Source organism: Carcharhinus amblyrhynchos, chromosome 21, assembly GCF_965287045.1.
Source record: "Carcharhinus amblyrhynchos chromosome 21, sCarAmb.v2.hapA, whole genome shotgun sequence".
NCBI lineage: Eukaryota > Metazoa > Chordata > Chondrichthyes > Carcharhiniformes > Carcharhinidae > Carcharhinus > Carcharhinus amblyrhynchos.
The window spans coordinates 37,468,472-37,489,909 of NC_137344.1; the positions used below are offsets into that span (position 1 = coordinate 37,468,472).

At 43.8% G+C, this 21,438-nt stretch overlaps 1 protein-coding gene across 2 annotated transcripts in view; it reads left to right on the forward strand.

Moving 5' to 3' along the window:
- Positions 1–13,799, forward strand: part of qtgal (queuosine-tRNA galactosyltransferase) — a 301,592-nt gene extending 287,793 nt beyond the window's left edge. The window contains exons 12-13 of one of the 2 annotated variants that reach the window (XR_013889124.1): positions 9,782–10,611; positions 13,704–13,799. Coding sequence is in view for 1 of the 2 variants with exons in the window: in XM_080209035.1 (XP_080065161.1) it covers positions 9,782–9,862 (81 nt within the window). In the remaining variant the exon portion in view is untranslated. Of the gene's footprint in view, positions 1–9,781; positions 11,231–13,703 lie in introns of those variants that run through there. The other variant, XM_080209035.1, reaches the window with a different exon arrangement.
- Positions 13,800–21,438: the final 7,639 nt, after the last annotated feature.

Consider the following 21,438-nt stretch of genomic DNA (forward strand, 5'->3'; position numbering starts at 1 on the left):
GACTGGACACCATGATCTGAATGGCCTCTTTCTATACTGTAACCATTCATAGAGAGGGAATTTGAGGAAAAACTTTTTTCCTCAGAGGGTAGAGACAGTTTGGAATGCACTGCCTGGGAGGATGGTGGAGGCAGGATGCCTCACATCCTTTAAAAAGTACCTGGATGAGTACTTGGCACGCCGTAACATTCAAGACTATGGGCCAGGTGCTAGCAAGTGGGATCAGGTGGGCAGGTTAGGGGCATTGAATGCGTTGGTTGCGGACTCGACGGACCGAAGGTCCTCTTCTGCACAGTAGATTCTGTGAATCTGTGAGGCAGTTTTTGTTTTAATTGAGATGCTTATGTGAAAAGTGAAGTCCTGGAGGAGTGGACGGCACCAAGATGAGAGGGGGAGCAAAATACAACAAGAATTTAATAATAGTAATAGATCCTGTACCAAAGGATTGAAGAGCTGGGGGGTGAATTACAGGATGTGGCACCCACCATGCACATTCTACAAATGGTTATCTTTCCAAACCTTAAAAACAGTCCAGGCTATGGAAGTGGACACAGTTGGGTTCACACCCAGAATGGGGTCAGCTCCATACCTGTATTTTTTTGCTGTAAGTATGTACATAGTCATGAGTTGTTATTAAAGACTTACTGTTAACTTACTCCAGACCCAGGCTGGAAATCTACTTCAAAGTGTCTGAAGCAGGATTCTTCGAAGTAACCAAGAACAAAGTTTCTTTATGAGTAAATGTTACCAAAGTGTGCTCAAGTAAAATATGACCAGATCTGAATGGTTCAGGATGACTTAAGTTTAACAGGCACAATGACAAAGTCAAGCCTCCATTAAGAACGTTTCCAATTCGGTGATCAGCAGAAACTGGACATAATGCGTACCCATCACTGCACCACCAGCAGTCAACTCTACTTGGCGCTCTCCAAACCATATCACAAGCAAAATTAATTTACAGGTTTTAAGTCAAAGGAAATTCAATCCATAAATGGTGACAAAAGTTGTGTTTAGCTTTGAAAGCACCAAATCCTAGCGTAATTTAGCCAGATAAAGAAAATGAATCCTTGCTTATGCAAAAAAGTTTCATTCTTTTAATTTATTCTCCCACGGGATGTGGGCATTGCTGGCTAAGCCAGGATTTGTTGCCTATCTCAAATTGCCCTTGAGAGGGTGGCAGTGAGCCCCGTGTTGACCCATCGCCCATGAAGGAACAACGATATAGTTACAAATCAGAATGTTGTGTGGCTTGGAGGGAAACTTGCAGGTGGCAGTGCTCCCATATACCTGATGCACATGTCCTTCTAGGTGGTAGAGATTGCAGGTTTGGATGGTGCTATCAAAGAAGGCTTGGTGAGTGGCTTCAGTACATTTTGTACGTGGCAAACACTGCTGCCAATGTGTGTTGGTAGTTAAATGTTTAAGGCAGTGGATGGGGTGCCAGTCAAGTGAACTGCTCTGTCCTGGATGGCATTGAGTTTCTTGGGTGTTCTTGAAGTTGCACTCATCCAGGTAAGTGGAAAGTATTCCATCACGCTGCTGACTTACACATTGTCAGTGATAGACAGGTTTTGGGGAGCCAGGAGGTGGGTAACTTGCTGTGGAATTCCCAGCCTTTGACTTGTTCTTGTAGCCACAGTATTTTTATGGCTAGTCCAGTTCCTGGTCAACAGTAGCCCCCAGGATATTGATAATGAGGGGTTCAGCAATAGTAAAGCCATTGAAAGTCAAGGGAAGGTGGTTAGAGACTCTGTTGTTGGAGATGGTCATTTCCTGGTATGACGTGAATATTACTCGCCACTTACCAGCCCAAGCCTGAAAGTAGTCCAGGTCTTGTTGTACGTAGGCCTGAACTGCTTCAGTATCTGAGGAGTCATGAATGGTGCTGAATGCTGCAATCATTAGTGAACATCCCCACTTCTGACCATATGGAAGGAAGATCATTGATGAAGCAGCTGAAATTGGTTTGGCCTGGGACACTACCCTGAGGGCCTCCTGCAGTGAGGTTCTCAGACTGAGATAATTGACCTCCAACAACCACAGTCATTTGAATCTATTTGAAATTCTGCTTTTGGTAAATGGCCATATTTTTGTCTGGTTTAAAAATTAGGGCAGAATTTTCTGCTTATGAAACTAAGTGCCGTGGTGGGTAGGTTCCTTGGCACAGTCCCCGCTAGGTCAGAGTGGCGGGAAATCATGCCAGATTTAGCTTTTGGATGCTCATTAATTATACATAGATGAGTAACTCTCTGAATCACATGATGGTGATTCATCCACCCTGCCTTCACCTAAATGGGGTTGAAGGTCCGGACCCACCGGCTGAGCACGTGCATTTCACTGTCACCAGCCCAGCTGTCTTCAGGAGACGTATCGAGATGGCTAGTGTTACTGCGACTCCTTCGAGGCTTTAATCAGAGGAGCATGCAAACATCAGGAGCTGCCATACCTGAGGGATGGCTCCAGGAAGCACACCAAACTCACCTCTCTGGCCTGGGTGCTGACAGCAGAGTAGGTCACTGTGGCTGTGTGACATTAGTGTACCTTTAAGAGATGTTTTGTGAGTCATGATCTCGCCAGCTCTCACCATCAGTGTTTCTCAGCCAGCAACTGATAACATTATGTTGCCAGGCTGACTACAATGAGTCCTTTTATTGCTATTTAAGTGGCTTAAGTGGGGTTGTTTGTATTTACTCTAGGATTAGTTTTATGAACCTGCATTGTTAGGAGTATGGTCATGTTTCTTGGGCAATTTTTTTCTTTCATTTTCAGTTTGGAGCTTCAGGTTTGAGTTTGAGTTTTAGAAGGGACAGCAAGCTAAAAAAGAAGTGTTTTTCCTTGCTCCCTGTTGTTCTGAAAATTCTGTTAGTTTCCTAAAGGGTGAAAACCTGCTGTTGTTGGGGATTGGACCAAAGTTGCTCTGGTGTTTTGGGAAGTTGTCTTATCTTCAAACTGTTCTGAGTCTCAAGAGCAATTGACGGCAAAATTCAACTAATGGCCTCAATCCCATTATCACATGACTTTGCTGAATGGAACCTGTTTGAAGGGTTTTGTCTATGGCAAGGATTTTGGTTTGATTGGAACATATTAGATATATTTGTTAAGGGTTATACATTATAGTGGTTGTTTTATTTATTGTTTGTAATTGATAAAAGTTCTTGCTATTTTCTTACTATCTATGTTAACTATATTCTTTCTTGAACTTTGTTTAATAAAAGCTCCCTAGTGGGTCTTTTGAATTGCATCTGAAGTGAAACATATCATGCTTATCCTAGCGAAATTCAAGACGCAAAACTTATGATTCAGGTGGGCTCCATAAAACACATTGGAGTTTCTAACCCAAAACATAACATTGGCAATCGCTAATGTAATCCAGTGAAGGCAGAGCATGAATAATTTCATCTGCTCCACCAGGGTGAGTTCATCTTCAGCTCCCACTAGCACCCTGCCTCCCCATTCATTCATGGGATGTGAACGTCATCAGCTAGGCCAGCAGTTATTGCCAATCCCTAATTACCCCCCATTTCAGAGGGCATTTGAGAGTCAACCACGTTGTTGTGGATCTGGCGACACATATAGGCCAGACCAGGTTAGCCCTTCCATAAAGAACATTATTGGACCAGATGGGTTTTTATGACAATTGGCAATAGTTTCATGGTCATCGTTAAAATTCCAGATTTTTATTGAATTCACATTTCAACATCTGTCATGGTTGAGTTTGAATCCTTGTCCCCAGCTCTTGCCCTGGGTCTCTGGATTACTGGTATAGTAACAATACCACTACACTACATTCCAACATTAAATGGTGTCAGCTTGACTAAAGATAGTTACTGGACCCTTGTGTAATGTCAGTGAGATGTATCCAAATCTTTATTGGAATTGTGTGTTGAATGTGTTTGTAACCATTACTGCTTTTGGGACAACATTGTCTGAGCGCTGCTGAGTGGCCTGGAGGGATAACTGTTGATGTGTCTCCTCAGTCTGGCACCAAAGCACAAGACCAGCCGAGGTTATGATATCTCCAACAAAGCGCTCATTCTAGTGTCTGCTGTTGCTTCGCATTTAGGTGGCAACAGCTGCAGCAAGTTATTTGCCGCAGTGTTGGTGCTGTTGTGTCGGACTCTGAATTCCCAGAGTACAAGCATACAGGTTTCATCACTGACCTTTCCAGAGGTCACGACCTGATGAACCGTGAGGGTAGAGGATGTAAGTGTGAGTGCAAACGTTGCTGACAATGTGACTGGTCTTCAATCCCTTTTGGTGCAATAGCGTGACATTCAGGGGCCTTCTCCCATTGCCTGCACCTTAATCTCCTGGAATCTTAGAACGGTAGCACAGTGGTTAGCGCTGCTGCTTCACAGCTCCAGGCTCCTGGGTTCGATTGCCGGCTCGGGTCACTGTCTGTGTGGAGTTTGCACATTCTCCTTGTGTCTGTGTGGGTTTCCTCCGGGTGCTCCAGTTTCCTCCCAAAAGATGTGCGGGTTAGGTTGATTGGCCATGCTAAGGAATTGGCCCTTAGTGTCCAGGGTAGCGGATGTTAGAGGAATTGCTGGGTATAATATGTAGGGATATGGGAGTAGGACCTGGGTGGGACTGTGTTCGGTGCAGGCTCGATGGGCCGAAGGGCCTCTTTCTGCACTGTAGGGTTCTGTGATTCTATAGAATATTACAGCACAGTACAAGGCCTTCGGCCCTCAATGTTGTGCTGAGCTATGTCCAATCCCAAGATCAAGCTATCCCACTCTCTATAATTCTGGTGTGCTCCATGTGCCTATCTAGTAATCGCTTGTGAACTATCAGCGTGGCACGGGCAGGACTTCCACATCGTGCTTCTTCAGCGGCTTCCTCGCGTGGAAGCTGAATCTCAACCAACTCTCCGGGTTCCTGGCCCTCCTGCTGTTCATTATTAGAGGAGCTCTCCGCCTCCTCCATGTCTGCCTCTGGCAGCTGCACGCCACGCGTTTCCAAATGTATATCAGGCCAGTCTGATTTCCCGCTAATCTGGCACGTAAATGGGAGAGGCTGCACGATTGCAGCGAGCAGCACTCAAGATGATGATGGTGCTTGCAAATGGCGCCCTTGCGGTAGATCAGCGGGAAACCCCGCCCACCGTGGAGCTGGTGAGGTGGAAATTCAGAACTGTTTTCCCACTGGCGGTGTTCCAATTTTTCGCCCCTCTCCCAATCTTGTGTCCCCGCCCAACACCAAACCCAATGAGGGCTGGATGGGACAATTCTGCCGTAAAATTCAGTCTCCCCCAACTTAACCATATTTACTGCGTGTAATGAAATATCTTGATTTAGTCATGAACCCATCTGACTAATAAAATCTGTCATTAAATGTGTGTCTTGGAATGCTCTCCCGAAACTGGGAGCTGCGAGGGATCCCACAAGGCCTTGCACTGATGTCACGTGGAGGTCATTGGCAATGCTAAAGGCTTATCTTAATCAGATTGTTTCTCTTGTGTTCAAACACGTTCGTGTAAAAAAAAAGACGTGTAATCCACAGGCGGCTTTTACTCTCAGTAGTTCCGTGTAGCTTGAGCTCCGGAATTCAAGTGCACATCCCATAATCTTTTCCAAACTTCATCTTCCTTGATTTGCATGTTGGGACTGACTAAAGCTACAGTTCAAAACAAGGTTTGTGTAATTCAGAGAGATAAATTAAACTGGGTGTTGGGAATGCAAATTGAGAAAAACAGGACACAGCGATTCACTCAGCAAGCCAGGAAAATAGGGCTGTCCTATCTTTTGAGGTCCCGCGTGACTGACTTCTGTAGTCAAGTGCTTGAAACAGTAGCTCTGTGTCTTATATGGATAGATTATTGGACTGTGACCAGCCTGAACTCTTGCACTCTCTGCGACTCCCAGCCCTGTCATCACTTACCTCTGCACTAACATGACATCAGTGCTTGCTGGCAATCGGGTCGTGACTGTTCTATTGCATCCAACACCAGTAGAGCTACAAATGCCTGAATAGAGTCCCATCCACCAGCACTGTGCTCTGGCAAAAAAAGAATGGATTTTATGGGGATCAGGCGGGTAAGTGGAACTGATCCACTTCAGATCAGCCATGATCTTATTGAATAGCGGGGCAGGCTCGAAGGGCTAGATGGCCTACTCCTGCTCCTATTTCTTACGTTCTTAAAAATCCTTCTTCAGCTGCAATCTAAAAGCCAATGCAGAGGGTGGAATGGACAGTATTGTTAACACGTTGTTCCAAATTGAGTTATCTTAAAACCTTTAACAGCCTCAGTGAAAATACATTTATTCTCTCTGTCTGCTGACCCTCCCAGTTTCTAGAGCATCAGGTGATTAAAAATGGCAACAGTGACCTCAAAATTGAAATAACATTATGAACTAAAATGTCATAACTGTCACACATTCATTATTCACCTTTTCCAATGCCAAGTTGAAACGATAATTCTCACCCCCTGATCCCTGCCCCATCTCTTTGAGTTCTTTGTACACCACCTACTATTACTCAGTCACTGGGCTGAATGATACAGGGATTGGGGTGGGGGGGCAGGGTGCGTTGCCAAGCAGCGTGTCTAACCCACACCCCGGAAACCATGTCAGTGTGGAGCTAACATGCTCCACGTTTGACCCATCCCACAGACATTAGGTGCTGCAGGACATAGCAACTAAGTGAGGGACACATAGGACTTCTGCCCCTCACTGGGGAAGATGTCTTTCCTTCTGGAGCTGCTGGTCATCCGGCAGAGCTGGGAAGCCATCAGTGGCAGGTGCCAGGGCTGCAGGAGAAGATGATGATCAAGGATCATGGATTCCCAGAAGAGCTAAGTCTGGATTCTTGGACTGGGAGCGTTTAAGTAGGCTATTAGGAGGGGCAGGGTTTAAGGGAGAGATTGCATTGAAAGGAAGGGGGAAATTGAGGGAGGGGTGCCCTACAATCAGCAAAGTGCAGCCCCCGAAGAATGCTGCCCCCCCCCCCCCCCCCACTATCCCGCCATGACACTGTTCCCTCCTGCCCTTCCAGCATCTGGTTTTTATAGTAAGAAGCCTCACAATATCAGATTAAAGCCTAACAGGTTTATTTGAAATCATGAGCTTTTGGAGCATTGCTCCTTCATCAGGTGAGTCACCCGATGAAGCAGCAATGCTCTGAAAGCTCGTGATTCCAAATAAATGTCAGACTTTAACCTGGTGTTATGAGTTTTATTGCGCACAACCCAGATCAATGCCGGCATCATTCACATCCTGATTTAAATAAGCAGCCTTCCTGCTCCCACTCGGCTGCCCCATGCCAAACCTTTTATGGTATGGGCCCCATACTATCGGGTCAATTGGTTTTAAAACAGGCCTAATTGACCTCTGGTTATTTGTTTAAATGTGGCAGGTGGGTTGCTAACTTCGCTGCCAGCCTGTCGCCCAACCCCCACTGAATTTTGGGGGACAACTCAGGGGTGGGCGGGAAGGTGTTGGGGTGGGCGCCTGCCCTATTTTGTCTCCCCCTCCCCACCCAACTACCCAACTCCCCCCTCCCATGTGGAAGCATGCCCACTAGGCTTGAGTAAAATTAAACCCAATGAGTGTGCAAGCCTTCACAAATTTGCCGATAATATTCTGAGCCTGCTTGTTGTGAGGAATGTGAGAGCATCTGGAGTGATTAACTTGATCTTGCTCCTTCTCTCCCTTCCCTGCACATGAGTGCAAAACCTTTGCTCGGGGGTGGGTGTGATGGGAGGGCAGCTCCTTCAACACTGGGCTCTGTTATCAGAAGGTTATTGTATCAGAAATCGCAATTGTTGATCCCAGTGAATTTGTGACGTTTTCTGTCGATGATTCAGAGACGGTTCACAGGGGATTAACAACAGGCAGGGGATTCTGGTATTTGTTAGTATCACATCAAAACCTGTCAGGACACAATTACTGTAATTTTTTTCCTTTGATATAACATATCGTGTTCCCTGGTTGTAATTTAATAGAGAGCTGTTTCAGCTCTTTAATAAGTTGAAAGGTGCAAGAGAAGTTGCACTGGAGATGGCCATCAGAGCCTCTGCCCTGCCAGTCTTACAGATCTCAGCAGATTTATTACAAATCTAGTTTGTAGGGTTTCTGCTGAGTTTCCTATACTAGACGGTACGATCTTTGTATTTTTCCACAATAAGATTAAATGAGCACAATTGTGCCTTTAATTACCATCCAATCTCATTGGCAAGAGACCAAGATAAATAATTTGTGAAGTTGCAAGACTGGTTCCAGAGATCTAATGGTCAGCTACGTTTCCAATGCACGGAATTGCAGGCAAGTGAGTTGAATTGTACGTGGTGTAATTCAGATGCCTTTTCACCCGTAAATCATGAATTTGAACCATGTCTTGGCCAAATGCAGGGCAATGAGTGATTCTTCACAAACCTCCAAGAGTCTGTCTCACATTTAACAAAGTGTAATTTGACCATAAACATTATATTGATATGATCTATTGTTATCACATGTATTGGGATACAATGAAAAGTATTATTTCTTGTGCATTACACAGACAAAACATACCATTCATAGAGTACATAGGGGAGAAGGAAAGGATGGGTACAGAGTGTAGTGTTGCAGTTACAGATAGGATGAGGAGGAAGTTCAGCTTAATATATGATAGGACCATTCAAAGGTCTGATGGCAGCAGGGAAGAAGCTGTTCTTGAGTTAGTCAGACTTTTATATCTTTTTCCTGAAGAAAGTGGAAGCGAGTATGTCCGGGGTACGTGGGGTCCTTGATTATGCCGGCTGCTTTCCCGAGGCAGCGGGAAGTGTAGATGGAGTTAATGGATGGAAAACTGGTTTGCATGATGGACTGGGCTATGTTCACAACTCTTTGTAGTTTGTTGCAGACTTGATCTGAGCAGGAGTCACACCGACCTGTGATACATCTGGAAAGGATGCTTTCTATGGTGCATCAGTAAAAATTGATGAGAGATGTATTAATTTGGGTTTAAAATTTTAGCCTTAGCAACACCTACACTAGAGAGCTAAGCTGCTGTGTATAAACCTCTCTAGATCAGTAAGGAATGATAATGAATAATAATAAAATGAAAAGAAGGACAGAGCATGGGAACATCATATTGCACCAGGGGATCATACAAGAGTAGGGAAAATTAATAATCAGACAAACTTAAAAGGCTTCATATCTGAATGCACATATCATTCAGAATAAAATTACGAGTTAACAGCACAAATAGAGATAATGGGATACAATTTGAAAGTGATTACTGAGTCATGGTTACAAGGAGACCAGGCATGCGAGTTGAATATCCAAGAATCTATCCAGTATTTTGGATAGGATAAATTCCTATTGAAGAACATGCTAAAATGAAGAGGAGTTAAAGCATTAACTAGAAAGTTGAAGGGAGGAAACCTGTTGTTAATTGACTGAGATGGATGCTAACCACCATCCAAGTGGAATGAAAATGGGGTGCTGCTGTGATAGATGCTTCAAATCAAGAGTATAGTTATAACCAAGCACACAACAGCCAACTATCAAACTGTTTCTGCGATTTCACTACTTTTCTGGAAAGAAAACTATTTAAACCTGCCCACTCGGTTCGAAACTGTCAAAGAGTAGTGCTCTTGCTCACAAATCTTTGGCTTCTCAAGATGATTCATATAGTCTGCGTGTTTCTCAATAAGTGAGGATAGAGTTAAAGCTTCCAGCACATTGATACATTGCCAGGTTTCAAGATAGATTAGCCAATCGCACTTACGTCATCGATTGTGTGATGAGAAACCAGGCTGGGTTTGACTTGTCTGATTTAACATTTCTTGTTTTGACAGGACCTGACAGGTGGCGGATTTGAAGAAAACTTGAATTCACTGAAGCTGAAGGAAGGAGTGGACTACTATCACTTCAGCTGAAGACCTTTGCTGCTACTACGTGGCTGACTTCAACAGTGCCTGCAGGAAGTTGGAAAACAGTTTGAACTGATTGTATTACAGTTAATTCAAGATGGAGTCCAGTTTGTTGGAGAACACATTTCTTCTCGGTGATGCCTTGCACTAATGACGATGCATCCTGCTTGTGGGGATAAATACGTTTCTGCGGATGAACATCACAGACAGCACTAAACAAAGCTGGGAAATAGATGATGCTGGAGCAAGATAAGCTGTCCCCAGCATACCCTCTGATTTTATCTTTTACTCTCATTCTATGCTTTTAAAACTGTACTGAAACTCCTCTATGACGATAACACTGCATTTTACACCCTCTCCTTTCCTTCTCCCCTACACAGTCTATGAACTGTTGCCTGTATAGTGCACAAGAGACAATACTTTTCACTGTGTCCCAATATATTAAAGATTATTTATTAGTCACAAGTAAGATTTACATTAACACCGCAATGAAGTTACTGTGAAATTCACCTAGTTGCCACACTCTGGCACACTCCAGGTCAATGCACTAACCAGCATGTCTTTCAGACTGTGGGAGGAAACTGGAGCATCCAGAGGAAACCCATACAGACACAGGGAGAATGTGCAAATTCCACACGGACAGTCACCCAAGCCAGGATTCAAACCCAGTCCCGGACGCTGTGAGGCAGCGGTGCTAACCACTGTGCCACACCGGCATGTGACAGTAATAAATCAAATCAAGTAATATTCCTCAGGTAAGGGTCAAGAGCTTCAAGTTTTTAGGTGTGCAGATCACCAACAATCTGTCCTGGTCCCTCCATGCTGACACTATAATTAAGAAAGCCGCTAACGCCTCTACTTTCTCAGAAGACTAAGGAAATTTGGCATGTCAGCTACGACTCTCACCAACTTTTACAGATGCACCATAGAAAGCATTCTTTCTGGTTGTATCACAGCTTGGTATGGCTCCTGCTCTGCCCAAGACTGCAAGGAACCACAAAAGGTCGTGAATGTAGCCCAATCCATCACGCAAACCAGCCTTCCATTCATTGACTCTGTCTACACTTTCCACTGCCTCGGCAAAGCAGCCAACATAATTAAGGATGCCACACACCCCAGACATTCTCTTCCGCCTTTTGCTTCAGGAAAAAGGTACAAAAGCCTGAGGTCACGTACCAACCGACTCAAAAACAGCTTCTTCCCTGCTACTGTCAGACTTTTGAATGGACTTACCTTGCATTAAATTGATTTCTCTCTACATCCTAGCTATGACTGTAACACTACACTCTGCACTCTCTCATTTCCTTCTCAATGAACAGTTTGTTTTGTCTGTATAGCATTACCAGAAACAATACTTTTCACTATATGTTAATACTGTGACAATAATAAATCAAATCAATTGGAACATAAGAAGTAGGAGCAGGAGTAGGCCATCTAGCCCCTCGAGCCTGCTCCGCCATTCAATATGATCATGGCTGATCTGATAGTGGGTTCAGTTCCGCTTACCTGCCTGCTCCCCATAACTCTTAATTCCCTTATTGGTTAAAAATCTATCTATCTGTGACTTAAACACATTTAACAAGGTAGCCTCTACTGCTTCATTGGGCAGAGAATTCCAAAGATTCACTACCCTTTGGGAGAAGAAGTTCTTCCCCAACTCTGTTCTAAATTGACTCCCCCGTATTTTGAGGCTATGCCTCAATTACCAGAAAGTTACCAGTAGAGGCTAGATCACTGAATTTATTTGAGGCAAGGTGAGGCAGATTTTTGGTAGAATAGGCTGTCAATGGTTATGGAGGTCGGTGGGAGGTGGACACTGGGCAGATGGCAAAATGCACATGAGACTACAGCCAATCTTATTGAATATCAGAATGGGTTCAGAGGGACAAATGACCTACTTCTACTCACATGTCCAATGTCCCTATATAAAATTCTTTAAAGAGAAATTTTATACCATCTTTCACAATCTTAGGACGACCCAATAGACAGCACCAAATATTACTGAATAAACAAAACAATTGCAATAACTCACAAATTTATGGGCTCACCAGTCTCTGGATTTTCAGATCTCATCTCTATTTTGTGCAATGATTTGAACTATGAAGCCAATTAAGTACTTTGTTGAGGCGTATTCTAGCCAGAGAAGTACAAGGAATTTACTTTGTAGATAAATTTTCTAGTGTAATTATTCACAGTATTGAGAAGACTGAGGGGGTTCCTTGCAAGGTTTTCTTCTATGGATATTGTACTTTGTAATTCAGTGCGAACCCACGATCACAACACAATAGAGGAAAAGGAACTAAGGTGGGGCAGAGGTTGTCTGACATTGCCATGGATTATTGTACCAATTTATATGTTGAAAGCAGATTGGCCGATTTACACCCAGTCTTTAGAGTGGAAGTTGCCCTACCAGGAATTCACCCAGTTTACACAAACTTTTGTATTCCGGGAAGAGCTGCAGGTCAAGGGGAAGGATTGTGTGTGAATATGAAATTCACTTCACTGCTTCTCCATGACAAGCCAGTGCAAATGGGTGATTTGAATTGATTTATTATTGTCGCATGCATTGGGATACCATGGAAAGTATTGTTTCTTGCACACTATTCAGACAAAACATACAGTGCATAGGTTACATGGCAAGGGAGGATAGAGTGCAAGATATCATGTTGCAGTCACAAATAGGGTGAAGAGATAGATTATCTTAATATATAAGTCCATTCAATAGTCTGATGACAGCAGGGAAGAAATTGTTCTTGAGTCTGTTTGTGCATGTTCTCGGACTTTTTATCATTTTCCTGACGGAAGATGGTGGAAGAGAATATGTCTGGGGTGCATGGGGTCTTTGATTGTGCTGGCTGCTTTCCTGAGCCAATGGATGGGAGGCTGGTTTGCGTGATGGTGAATTTTTAGGCTCGGCTTAGAAAGGCCTAAACAGTTGCGAGGGAAATGTAATCAATCCCAAAGAGATTCTGTTCCACTGGGAGCAGAAGATGAAGAAACATCTTTTTCCTCGGAGCTCAATTCCCAGGCTTCCTCGGCCATCAGAATGGAACAACAGCACCGGTGGTTTGGCCTGTGCGCCATCAAATCGTACTTGCTGATGAAATTCAACCACCCCTTCTGCTTCAGCCCAGGTTAAATGGGTGTTTCACTCTGCCATATCTGTGCCAGCTCGGCACCCTCCTGAAGCCCCGACATTGACTGCTTTAGTATTTGCTGTTTTTGAAATGCTGAAAGACTGATGGTTTCACATTAAAGCTGCTGTTGACCAGATCGGAGCCATTCAGAAATGGCAGGTGACTTGTGTGGCCACGCTCAAGGAGATTCCACCAGTCACAGAACCTTCCCTGGATAATTGCAGTTTGCACCTTGTGTGTCATCCTTGAATGCTTTCTGGGCAACGCCTGCAGTTGTAGAAATATGACACATCACCCGAGGAGGTCACGATCAAACTGGCTAAGCAGCTTTTAGTTCAGGTCACAGGTGTGTGCTTATAGTTCGAATTATTGCACAAAACGGGGATGAGATCTAAAGTCTGGTAAGCCCATACATGCATGAGTTATTGTAATTATATTGTATTGTTTGTTCAGTATTATTTTGATGCTGTCTATTGACCACACACCCAGAACTGGTGTGGTAATCAATATTCACAAACCTCCAGGAAGTGCCTCTTGTCTCCTATTCTGAAAGCATTGTGTTTGTTGTCTCTGCTGCCTACACAATATGGCTTTCCTCTGTCAATGTGTCTGTGTACAATGTCAATCCTTCGCTTACTGTAAAATGAAAAATATGAATAACAGAATTTTTTAGCATCAACCTTAAATACTGTATCGAATATCATTCATAGCTCCGAAAATGGAGTCACAGGTGGACAGAGTGGTGAAGAAGGCATTCAACATGAATGGTTTCGTCGGTCAGAACATTGAATACAGCAGTTGGAACGTCTTGTTGAAGTTGTACAAGACATTGGTAAGGCCACACTTGGAATACTGTGTACAATTCTGGTCACCCTATTGTAGAAAGGATATTATTAAACTAGAAAGAGTTCAGAAAAGATTTACTAGGATGCTACCGGGACTTGATGGTTTGAGTTATTAGGAGAGGCTGGATAGACTGAGACTTCTTTCTCTGGAGCGTAGAAGGCGGAGGGGTGATCTTATAGAGGTCTATAAAATAATGAGGGGCATAGATCAACTAGATAGTCAATATCTTTTCCCAAAGGCAGGGGAGTCTAAAACTAGAGGGCATAGGTTTAAGGTGAGAGGTGAGAGATACAAATGTGTCCAGAGGGGCAATTTTTTCACACAGAGGGTGGCGAGTGCCTGGAACATGTTGCCAGATGTAGTAGTAAAGGCGGGTACAATTTTATCTTTTCAAAAGCATTTAGACAGTTACATGGGTAAGATGGGTATAGAGGGATATGGGCCAAATGTGGACAATTGGGAATAGCTTAGGTGTTTAAAAAAAGGGCAGCATAGACAAGTTGGGCTGAAGGGCCTGTTTCCATGCCGTAAACCTCTATGACTATGTCTCTAAATGCCATAAAATTCACTGTATAGTTCACAGATGATGTAAGTCGCGCCCCTGTTCAACTGGTATCAGTTTGAATCATAAGGAAAACTGGAACATAGGCTACATAAATATTAATCAACACTAACGTCTCGTCACCAACTGTCTCTTGATTTGAGGGTGACATCTACTCAGGTTTATGCCATGGGTTTTCACATGACTCGACAGACTAATTCTCCATGCAAAGATCTTTGAGTGTATGGGAGGGCAGGACATTCCTTGACGTTTTGACATCTGGGGTGCAGGAATTTTTCCCTTTTCTGTCCATGCCTCTGCTCTGCTTCATTGTTAAGATGTTGCAACTTAAAGTTGATAGACAAGTTGTCGTCATTTTTCGCACCCCTGACATTTCCATTTGGGGGCGGCACAGTGGTTAGCACTGCTGCCTCACAGCTCCAGGGACCTGGATTTGATTCCCAGCTTAGGTCACTGTCTGTGTGGAGTTTGCACATTCTCCCCGTGTCTGCGTGGGTTTCCTCCGGGTGCTCCGTTTCCTGCCACAGTCCAAAGAGGTGTGGGGTTAGGTTGATTGGTCATGCTAAATAACCCCTTAGTATCCCGGGATGTGTAGCTTAGAGGGATTAGTGGGGTAAATGTGTGGAATTGTGGGGATAGAGCATGGGATGGGATTGCTCTCGGTGCAGACTCAATGGGCCGAATGGCCTCGTTCTGCACTGTTCAGTTTTTATGGTAACAAGATCTTCCCAGTTGTTTATATCAGTGCTACCACGCAAGGAGGACTTCAGACTGTGTTTGTGTATTTTCTTTGTCCTCTGCAGCATTACTGTCCAGTTGAGAGGCCAAGAGAGTTTTCCTGTCTGGCGAGGGAGATGTTTTTTGACCACCTGGACACAATGCTTTTGTCTGAATGCTTGTGGAGCTGGCTTCATCAGCATTTGATTGCGCTCGTCCCATTGAATCTGGAAGGTGTGGCGAGGCATTGCTGATGGAATTTCTCTCATGTTTTTATGTGTCCTTTATGCAGAGTCCAGCTCTCACTGCGATACAGAAGTGAGGAGGTGACAGCACTCTGTGCGCAGGGTTAAAGTATACAGGTGCCTTAAATCGGATGATTTACCAAAAATGAACATTACACTTGAAACTCCTGGACTGGGACAGGTCATAAGCTGAATTTGATCTCAGGAGAGGTTTGAGTCCAGTTCTGCTTAGCTTACAGCCTGATGGTTCTGGACTGTTGGACTCCAGTTGGAGGGACTGCAGGTGGATCCAGAGGGGGACCTGAAGAATTACAGGAGAAAAGTCTGTTCCTTCAGCCTAAGTTAGACCTTGGAGGATAGGGGAGGGTGGGGGGATAGATCAGGGACTTTGAAATACAGATTGGATTAGGATGCTATTGATATATCCTTGCCCACACTGGCGATCTGTTTGGATATATAAAGCACCCTAAGCACAAAATCCGAGATGGGGGTTCTGGCCTGGTGCTAATGTGATCACGGGTCCCACTCCAATGCACCCGGCACTGGCAGCTAACCCTGAGGAATTTCAGAATCATTACCACATCTGCAGATTTTGGAAGACGCCAGATGGATGATGTCATTTCCTGTGGGTGTCTAAACGTCACACGATGAATAATCTTTGGTATGTAATGAACTTTGCCACGTAGACACCAGCATTTTTGCAGAACCAAACACCTTGATCTCTAGGTTACAAAAATTCATACGAATGTACAAAATAAGAGCAGAAGTAGGGCATTTGGCCTCTCGAGCAGCTTACAGTGGGATATAAAAGGGAATGACTGGCATTGGGCTCAGGAGAGATTACTGTATACCAAATGAAAATGGATTCAGAGATAAAGTCAAACGTTAAAAAGATTCTCAACATGACCAAGTGTGGTGTCACCAACAAGTTGGTCAGAGAGATGGGTCATAGTAGGAGAAGATCAGTCTCTGCCATTCAGTAAGATCATGGCAGATCTGTTTGTGTTTCACGTTCTATTCCTCATCTATTCCTGATAACCTTTGATTCCCTTTCCTAAAAAGAGTCTTTCTCCCTTTGCCTTAAAAATATACAACAACTCACCTTCTGAGGCAGAGTATTTCAAAGTTGCACAACCTCTGAGAGAAATTTTTTTCCCCCATCTCTATCCTAAAAGGGCGAGCCCTAATTTTAAAACAGTGCCTTCTAGTTAGAACTCACCCACAAGAGGAAACATTCTTTCCACATCCACCTTGCCAAGACCATTCAGGATCTGACACAAATCAATCAAGTCACCCTCGCTCTTCAGAACTATAATGGAAACAAGCCCAGTCTGCCTATCCTTGCCTTATGAGAACACCCACTCATTCTGGGTATCAATCTAGTAAACCTCCTCTGAACCACTTCCAACGCATTTAAATCCTTCCATAAAGAGTGTTTGGTGCAGTAAGGTGTAGGTATGATATTAATCAGCTAAATTTAATATTTACATTTGTGTTTCGTTAAATTGTGTGACAAATATTTGAGTGTGTTAAATGATTGCATTTTAGTTAACTGCTTTATGTTTAAGAGGCCATATTGTATTCATGATATATTTGCGATAGACAGTTAAGAGGTTAGATCTAAACTCTGTAGTCCTCCCACATCCAGTGGTAAATACTGATGACAATGAGACAACTATCTGGAGGTGGAGACTCCACAAATATCCCCATCTTCAATGATTGGGGAGCCCAGCACATTACTGCAAATAAGGCATTTGCAACCATCTTCAGTAGAAGCGCCAAGTGGATGAACTAACGTGACCTCAGCCTGCTCGAGGTGCCCATCGTCACAGATGCCAGTCTTTAGTCAATTTGATTCACTCCACATGGTATCAAGCAATGGCTGAAGGCACTGGTTTCTGCAAAGACTAAGGGGCCTGACAATAGTATTGAAGACTTGAGCTCCAGAACTAACTGCGCCCTTAGCCCAGTACGGCTACCACACTGACATCTATTCAACAACTGCTTAGGTATGTCCTGTCCACAAAAAAAAAGGCAAATCCAATCTGACCAATCGCTATCCCATCAATCTACACCCCATTATCAGCAAATGGATGGGATGGATTGTCAACAGTGCTATCAAGCAGTACTTACTCAGCAATAACCTGTTCACTGACCTATAGTTGGGTTCTACTAGGGTCACTCAGCTCCTGACCTCATTGCAGCCTTGGTCCGAATGTGAACGAAAGAATTGAACTTGAGACTGTCTTTGACGTAAAGATCATCACACTTGATGACCGAGTGGCATCAAGCAGCCCTGTCAAAATTGAAGTTGATGTGTATGAGGGTGGAAACTTTACATTTGTTGGAGTCATACCAAGTACAAGGGAGGATGGTTGTGGTGGTTGGAGGTCAATCATCTCGGGTCCAGGACATCACGGCAGGAGTTTTTCAGGGTTATGTTCTAGGCCCAACCACCTTCAGCTGCTTCATCAATGCCCTTCCTCCATCATTAGATAGTTTGCTGATGACTGCACAACGTTTAGCACCACTCCCGACTCCTCAAGTACTGAAGTGTCTTCCTTTGTGTTCAATATGACTTCACTCTCACTGGCACAAAACCCTGGAACTCCCTTCCTGAAAGCACTGTGGGTGTACCTACAGCACATGAACTGCAGCGACTCACCACCATCTGCTCAAGGGGCATTTAGTTCTGGGCAATAAATGCTGTCCTAGCCAGCAACATCTACATCCCATGAAAAAATAATTATGTTTGGAATGTGGTTAGCACTGTGGACTCACAACTCCAAGGACTTGGGTCCGATTTGCAACTTAGGTCACTGTCTATGTAGAGTTTGCACGTTCTCCCCATGTCTGCGTAGGTTTCCTCCGGGTGCTCCAGTTTCCTCCCACAGTCCAGAGATGTGCGGGTTAGGTTGATTGGACGTGCTGAATTAACCCTTAGAGCCCCAGGATGTGATAGGATAGTGAGTAACTAAGCGGGGATAGGGCCTGGGTGAGATTGTTAGTGTAGAGTTGATGGACCGAATGACCTCATTCTGCACTGTAGGGTTTCTATGATTTCTGAGTAACAGGATCAGACAAAACTCTTCACTTTTTACTTTCACTTGGAAATATAATTTGGAAAAGAAGTCATGAGTTGCAACCACCTGTTTAAGTGCAGATGGCTTACTGATCAAGAACGATAAGCTCACGTCCCAACATGAACACCCTTCAGGCTTTTAAATCAGGTGTACTCAAAATCCGTTTCTGAATCATCGCTTGTAATCAAAGGTTCAGAGACTTTACTTGCTGAGTCAACATATTGGGAAAGGGACATAAATCTCTCTGCTTCAAGAGTTTCCTCCCGTATCCCTGTCAGCATTGTAATCTCTCCTCTCGACAAGTAATTGTTAAGCAGCTTGCGACATCGGTTCTGAAACCTGCTCAAGTTGATCAGTTTGGAACTCTAAATGTGTGAATAAATTGCGGCAGATTAACCCACATATTATTTAATGCTTAGCTCACTTTTAATTTGCCACCAAGAAACAGCAAGAGGACATTGTGGTGTCCTTTAACAGACATTCAGTGGTTTTAAGAGCGTAAAGGAAAATTACAGTGATATAAGGGGCACTAAAAGGAATATTGTTTGGAGGAAACTTTCCTGGTTGTGTCTTCACAGAGAGAGCTAATAGACACATACATCTGATGGCGTAACATATAAATATACGTGAATGAAATAATAGTGCACAACTACAAAGCTCCCAACCTGATGAAATCAGTTTTTATTTATTGAGCCTCCTTCAACATTTTCATGACCAGTTTGTGTAACTTCTGAAATGGATTTCAGAATAGGCTGCTTCATGTTGGGTACAAAATGGATAAATGGGTGGCACGGTGGTTAGCACTGCTGCCTCACAACGCCAGGGACCCAGTTTCAATTCCAGCCTAGGGTGACTATTTGGAGTTTACACATTCTCCCCATGTCTGTGTGGGTTTCCTCCGGGGTCTCCAGTTTCCTCCCACAGCCCAAGGGTGTACAGGTTAGATGGATTGGCCATGCTGAATAGCCCCTTAGTCTCCCAAGATGTTTAGGTTAGATGGTATTAGCCGTGGTAAATTTGAGTGGTTACAGGGATAGGGAGAAGGCCTGAATAAGATGTTCTGTCAGAGAGTCAGTGCAAACTCTATGGACTGAATGGCCTCTTTGTAGAGATATCATGATTCTAAATGGACAATAAGTGACCCACTGTCACTTAAGACCACTTACCAACCTGTTTAGACTAACTAAGTGGCATTAAAATATGCCCCATTTTGTGTATACCCCTCACCATATTTTGATCCTATTATCTCGGCTGGATTCAGTCCTGAATTCTAGAGGTGAAAGGCTGGTGTGCTGACCCAGGATGCCATCCAGAGGTCACATCTTTATAAATAAGGTCCACAGCAGTTGAGTTACCGAAACAGACCACTCAATTCAATCAATCACGTTGACATTTATGTGCTATGCAAGCAAAAGGCTTTACCCATCCAATTTCCCGAAGCTTCCCACCTCTCTTCTTTCATCCAGCTATCCAAACAAACTCATACTGTTGGAAGAGACTCAGATTTTTGTGAAAATTTGAGTTATATTACTCACACATCTCCAGCACCTGCCATTATTCCAGTGCAGGTATTACAGGAAATCACAATATGATGTGATTCTGATTTATTATTGTCATATGTATTAACATACAGTGAAAAATATTGTTTCTTGCACACTATACAGGCAAAGCATATCATTCATAGAGAAGAAAAGGAGAGAGTACAGAATGTAATGTTACAGTCATAGCTGGAGTGTAGGGAAAGATCAACTTAACGCAAGGCAAGTCCATTCAAAAGTCTGACAGCAGCAGGGAAGAAGCTGTTCTTGAATCGTTTGGTACATGACCTAAGACTTTTGTACCTTTTTCCCAAAGGAAGAAGGTGGTAGAGTGAATGTACAGGGTGCATGGTGTCCTTAATTATGCTGGCTGCTTTGCCAAGGCAGCGGGAAGCGTAGACAGAATCAATGGATGGGAGGCTGGTTTGTGTGATGGATTGGGCTACATTCACGATCTTTTGAGTTCTTTGTGGTCTTGGGCAGAGCAAGAGCCATACCAAGCTGTGATACAACCAGAAAGAATGTTTTCTATGATGCACCTGTAAAAGTTGGTGGGAGTCCTAGCTAACATGTCAAATTTCCTTAGTCTTCTGAGAAAGTAGAGGCGTTGATGGGCTTTCTTAACTATAGTGTCGACATGGGGGACCAGGACAGATTGCTGGCGATCTGGATATCTAAAAAACTTGAAGCTCTGGACCCTTTCTACTTCATCCCCATTGATGTAGACAAGGGCATGTTCTCCTTTACGCTTCCTGAAATCGATGACAATCTCTTTCATTTTGCTGACATTGAGGGAGAGCTTATTGTAGCCTTACCAGTTCACCAGATTCTCTATCTCATTCCTGTACTCTGTCTTATCATTGTTTGAGATCTGATCCACTATGGTGGTGTCATCAGCAAACTTGAAAATCGAATTGGAGGGGAATTTGGCCACACTGTCATAGGTGTATAAAGAGTATAGTAGGGGCCTGAGAATACAGCCTTGTGGGGCACTGGTGTTGAGATTAAGCCTGGAAGAGGTGTTGTTGCCTATCCTTACTTATTGTGGTCTGTGAGTTAAGAAGTTCAGTTGTAGAGGAAAGTGCCAAGGGCCAGGCCGTGGAGTTTGGAAATGACTTTCATGGGGATAATGGTGTTGAAGGCTGAGTTGTAGTCAATAAATAGGAATCTGACATAGATGTCCTTGTTACCTAGGTGTTCCAGGGTTGAGTGCAGTGCCAAGGATATGGCGTCTGCTGTAGACCTGTTGCGGTAGTAGGCAAACTGTAGTGGATCCAGGTATATGAGTAATTTATGATGTTACTACACCATGATGTACCTCACACCAAAATCCTTAACAATGACACCAGCTCCTGTAATTATACCGATTTCCTTTTGAACATATATAGGCCTGAATCTTTTGATTCACGTAAGAACAGCTCTGACTGTTGCTAATCGCAGGAAACATTTTGCCT